Below are 5,497 nucleotides of genomic sequence, written 5' to 3' on the forward strand. Positions count from 1 at the left end.
ATACATTGAGGAATTCATATAATTAAATATTTATTATTTATTTCATTAGTACTAAGTACCAACTACCAAGTATTCAATATGAGTGAGGTATGGCAAGTATTTAGTAAAGACGATGTTGGTCTTAAAGTGAAATGCTCAATATGTAAAAAGGAATATGCAAATTAATTAATATTATTATTGAACAAGAACTTGGACTCACAAGTTTCTTGCGAACATATAAAAATGGTGGATATAAAAATTTGGCTTTTTAAGAATCAGACATTATCGTGTTAAAAAACCTAAGTTGTATTATACAGCCAATCAAGGAAATAACTGATAATTTAGCTGGCGATTCATATGTCACGGGCTCGGCTATACTACCAGTTATTTTTTCGCTTAAATCAAAATTATCTCAAATAACACAACTAAATGAAAGTGATAATACGGACATCAATGGAGGACAAATTAAAAACATGTATACAACTATTATTGTGGTTCTAGATCAACGCTATCAAGATAACGCATTACTGATTATGTGTACCGTATTGGATCCTAGGTTCAAAATCGAATACATTAAGTATAATGATTTATCGGTTTTAAAGAAAACCATCGCTGAATTTTGTGAAACAACATACGAGCGTATCGAAAGTGATAGTTAGGTCAACAATATTTCTAATCAACTGGCATCACAAAAAAAACCGAAAACTGGGTTGTCTGTAATTTTTGGTACTCCTGAAAATAATAATATGGATAATTTTCAAGTAAGAATTTGAAGATAAATTATTTTACTTTATTGTTACTACTTTTTTAATTTTATCATTGTAGGAAGTTCCATTAAGCCATAAAATAAAAAATGAATTGGACTTATACATTAACAATCCAAAAATTGGTGTTGAATAAGATCCACTAGATTGGTGGAACATAAACAAGACAACTTACCCTATTATGTTCGTTTCAGCAAAAAAAGTTATGACCATTCAAGCTACAAGCGTAGCATCTGAACGTATTTTTAGTAAAGGGGGATGTATATTAACTGATCATAGATCATCGTTAACTAACAAACATGCCAGTCAGCTTATTTTTTTAACTATGAATAAGGACTATATAGCTAAACCAGTGTTTTAAATATTATTTTATTTTAATTTAACTTCAAGATTAAGACTGACCCTTAAAGTAAACGGCAGTTCATATTTGTTGTATTAGTTTATTTTATGTTTTTATGAATAAATCGTTTAAACCAGACTATTTATTTGATTACTAATATTGGTAAATTATTATTATTAGAACACTAATATATTGTGTAGTATAAGTATGATTATTCGATTATTCGTCATTTCGGATAAAAATCGTAATACTCTCAGATTATTCGATTAATCGATTTTAACTAATATTCGATTATTGTGGGGAAAAAAATAATCGCGCAGTCCTAGTCTGTATACTGGAGTTTGTTTCTTCTGGTATTTCTATATCCTATAATACGTCAGCAGTTATATACTTCTCACTATCCGGTTCACAGTTATTACATGTTGTAGAACATTTCATTAGGCTATATGAACAAATATGGCCAAAACAACAACGAAAAGTTCTAGTAGTTGGATTTCTGTTATACCTAGAAATATCTATAACAAAATTTTTATAAATACATTGATTTTTAATGAAAAACTAATTTTTAAAATACATTTAGGTATAGCTTGATAGGTACCATAAATTATATCGGAATATATTTTTGTTAGTTTCTCATTATAAAAATAAAAAGCATGTTTTACAATAATAACTGTAAAACTAAAGTTGTTGCAAGTATACCTAATAATTATTGCTTATACATAATTGATAATTATGCAAATATAATTTATAAAAACAACTGATAACTATCATTAATTACATAATTTGTATACATACCCATTATTTTGTCGTATTATCGAAAATAAATTCTCCAGAGGATCTTGCGTTAGCTTATGGTCATTAAAAAATAATCATCTTCTGTATAACAATGTTTTTCATCTATTTTTTCATTTTCGTATAGTTGGAAAATCGCAGATACAGTCCATATTACCCCAGTGATACAAGGAGGCACACTAGATTTGTTTGTTTTGTGACATATTTTGACCGCATTCTGAAATAATTTTTTAGCTGTATTTAAATATTCCAATACTTGTGGGTTTTGACTACTAATTGGTCTCCGGTTTGGATTGAGATCATATAGAGTTTTTAGGCATTGCACGTAATTTGTTCTTAATATCAATTTCATGTTTTTATTATGTTTTTCATAGATACAAGTTTGGTATTATCAAATTTGAAATCACCGTTCACTAAATTGTTTCGTACACTTTTTATAAGGTGAGGTAAATCATAAATCAAAAATATTTTTGTCCAGATATTATTGTGTGTGGATTTTCTTCGGTCCTTTTAAGAAGTGTGTACATTCGACGTTTTTGAGTACCTTGATCACAAACTATGCAAGTGGCCATCAAACCCAAATCAATAATTTTTTTTACGCACTCTTTTATATTAAGAACCAGATTATCGCCTTCAATACCACTTCCCGTAAAAAAATAACGAAGAGGAAACTTCCAATTTGCATAAAGACCACGTAGCATAACGACCAAAGCATGAGAACAAATTTTTTCACTTCGGCCTAAAGTTCCTATATCTTCAAATCCTTGCTTTGGCCATCATCGTCAGTGGTTCTCCATTATCAATGACTGAGCACCCACTTTGGATTTACTTTTTTAGGCAAATTCAACCAACCTTTAAACTACCTTGTCGAAAATCTATATCTACAGTTTATTTGGATAAAGTGTATGCTGAAATGCAGAGTAGTATTACTCATGATCTTCTTGAGGCAAATGATTTACATATTCAACTGGATGGATGGACCAATATAAATAATGATGGCATAATTAACTTTGTTATTTGTAAACCAAAACCATTGTTTGTCAAATTTCTGAACACCAAAGATAACCGTCATACTGCTGAATATTTAAAAAACCGAATTTTTGAAATAATTGAAACATATGGTAAGGAAAATTTTTTTGTCATTATAGGGGATAATGCTGCTAATGTTAAGAAATCATTTGAACTGGTAAAAAATGTGTATAAAGGGATTCAACCACTCGGATGTGCAGCCTATGGTTTACATCTCTTATGTTCTGATATTTTTAAAGTAAATTCAGTTAGTGAATTCTTGAAACAAAACTCTAGTATTGTTCGTTCTATAAAAATATCACAATTATTATCTTCTGTCTTCAAAAAACACCAACAAATTAAAGGCATTAATGTTCAATTGAAATTGCCTGTCAAAACCCGTTGGGGGAGCTTTCTATTTTGTTTGGAAAGTTTGATGAAAAATAAAAGTGTTTTACAGGCCTTGGCAGTCGATAACACTATTCCAATTTCATTATTAAGACCTATCAAATTGACATTACTTGATGATTCTAAATTTTGAGAAAATGTTTTAAAAATGATAAATTTATTAACCCCAATAGTAAATGCAATTACAGTCTTAGAATCAAATCATAATCTTATCCATAGAGTTAGAAGTCTGTTAAATGATGTGGAGAAAAAAGTTGAAGCATGTTTTTCGTCTTCAATCACAAATTCTCTTTTTTCTATTTCTGAGGAACTGAATATAATGAATAATGTTGCAAAAAGAAAAATCTTTATTCTTGGAAAAATTCATTTAGCTGCTGAATTGCTGGACCCTAAATCACAAGGACTAGAATTAAATGCAGATGAACGTGTTGATGCTTTACAATTTATATATAATTTAGAAGTTGAAATGAAAATAGATATTGTTACGTGCCAACCGTTTGATCCGTTAATTCAGTTACAACGTCTCAGTCAACGCTTGTGTGGAAGTGTAGTCAGGAATAATTAAGACTTCTTTTTAAAATAATTAAATATATTTAACTTATAAAAATTATTCTAACTACAAATTTTGTAAATATTCTAGTGATAGAAATTATTTAAGTCCTAACAATTGTACTTATAAAATAATTGGAAATATTTCTAAGTCCAGACCATAACATACACTGACGTGAAGGTGCTCAGTGCAGCATAGACAAGACTCGTCTGATTTGCCCTTGTTTTCGGGTCCCTTTTATATGTGATATTGTATGTGTGTGTGTAAAATCCCAAATGTGTGTGTGTAAATGAATAAGATAATAAAATAAGATAATTTCCTATAAATTGTGAGTGTGTGCGCGTTATCTCCAGACCGTGACATAATTATTGACGCAAATGCCCAGGATGTGGTCACCACATCATTCCGATAAACTATTTTATTTCAATTTCCCAGAAAAACGTTTATGTGAACCCTTTCACTCGTGATTTCGATATTCTAATTCCTTATTGTAATCTCTAGTGTAATAACCACGTGAACACAATAATCTAACTTATCCATAGTTGTGGTTTTTGATGTACATGGGAACCTCCTTGTGATGTTGTGATGTGTTTTACCGTGTGACTACGCGGGACGCGACAATATAATATAATAGATCTCTCAGATTATCAATCAAAGCAAGGATATTTTGCTAAAAAATTTATTTGGGAAAATTCTTTGATTACTGATCCAGTAAAGCGGTGAAAATTCTTAGATCACATATCCCCATTATCTAAAGTTGCAGTAAGAATATTAACTGCTCCTTGTACTTCTGCTGCTACTGAACGAACATTCAGAACTTTTTCTTGGTTACATAGCAAAAAAAGAAATAGATTAACTACAGAGAGATCTGGGAAATTGACATATTTATCATACAATTGGAAGCTAAAAAATAAAAAAAGTGAAATTTCCAAAAATACAGAAGCAAATAACTGTGAAGAATCTTCTGTAGTTATACAAGAAATACAAAATTCATCGAGTTCTTTTAACTCTGAAAAAAAACGATGAAAATATGATTATCTCAAAAAGTGATTCAGACAGTGATTGTGATTCTGATTCAGAAACATCTATTTTATATAATGATACCAGTAGTGATGAAAACTCAGTTTCATGTTCAAAAAAAGAAGATGAGGATAATTATTAATTATTATTTTGTCATGCATTTTATATTTTGTTTATATTATAACAGCAAAGAGCTAATGGACATTTTATTTTGTTATGTTTAATTTTTATTCAGATTATAGAAATTTGTATTTCTTTATTATGCATTTTACATTTTGTTTGTATTATATTTAACAAGGAGCTAATGAACAATTTATTTTGTTATGTTTTGTATGTATTTGGATTAAATAAATACATTTATATGTATTATTTTACGAGTATATTTTCTTTTAGATAATATAACAACAGTAAGCTTATGAAAATTTTATTTTTTTTTTAGTTATAAAAATATTTCTTTTTTTTTATTAATAATATGATATTTTGAAAAAAAAAAATGTAGTCAATTTTCCACTTAAAATGTATTTAATTAAATATGGGTAAAACATTATGTTTTTATAAAATATCGCCTAAAATAAAAGGTAAGAATTGTTACAATTTACAACTTAAGATAAATAAGATTATTTACCTATCTATCTT

General features: G+C 28.5%; 1 protein-coding gene across 1 annotated transcript; it reads left to right on the forward strand.

Moving 5' to 3' along the window:
* Positions 1–2,677: 2,677 nt before the first annotated feature.
* On the forward strand, positions 2,678–3,424 carry LOC112681095. Its single transcript, XM_025551363.1, has one exon. It carries the CDS (start codon positions 2,678–2,680, stop codon positions 3,422–3,424), a length of 747 nt encoding a protein of 248 aa, XP_025407148.1.
* Positions 3,425–5,497: the final 2,073 nt, after the last annotated feature.

Source organism: Sipha flava, unplaced genomic scaffold (genome assembly GCF_003268045.1).
Source record: "Sipha flava isolate LNK unplaced genomic scaffold, YSA_version1 18538_pilon_pilon, whole genome shotgun sequence".
NCBI classification, from domain to species: Eukaryota; Metazoa; Arthropoda; class Insecta; order Hemiptera; family Aphididae; genus Sipha; species Sipha flava.

What these genes read in the sequence shown, in the direction of transcription:
- LOC112681095 (XM_025551363.1), top strand. Translation starts at nt 2,678, where the DNA reads ATGACTGAGCACCCACTTTGGATTTACTTTTTTAGGCAAATTCAACCA.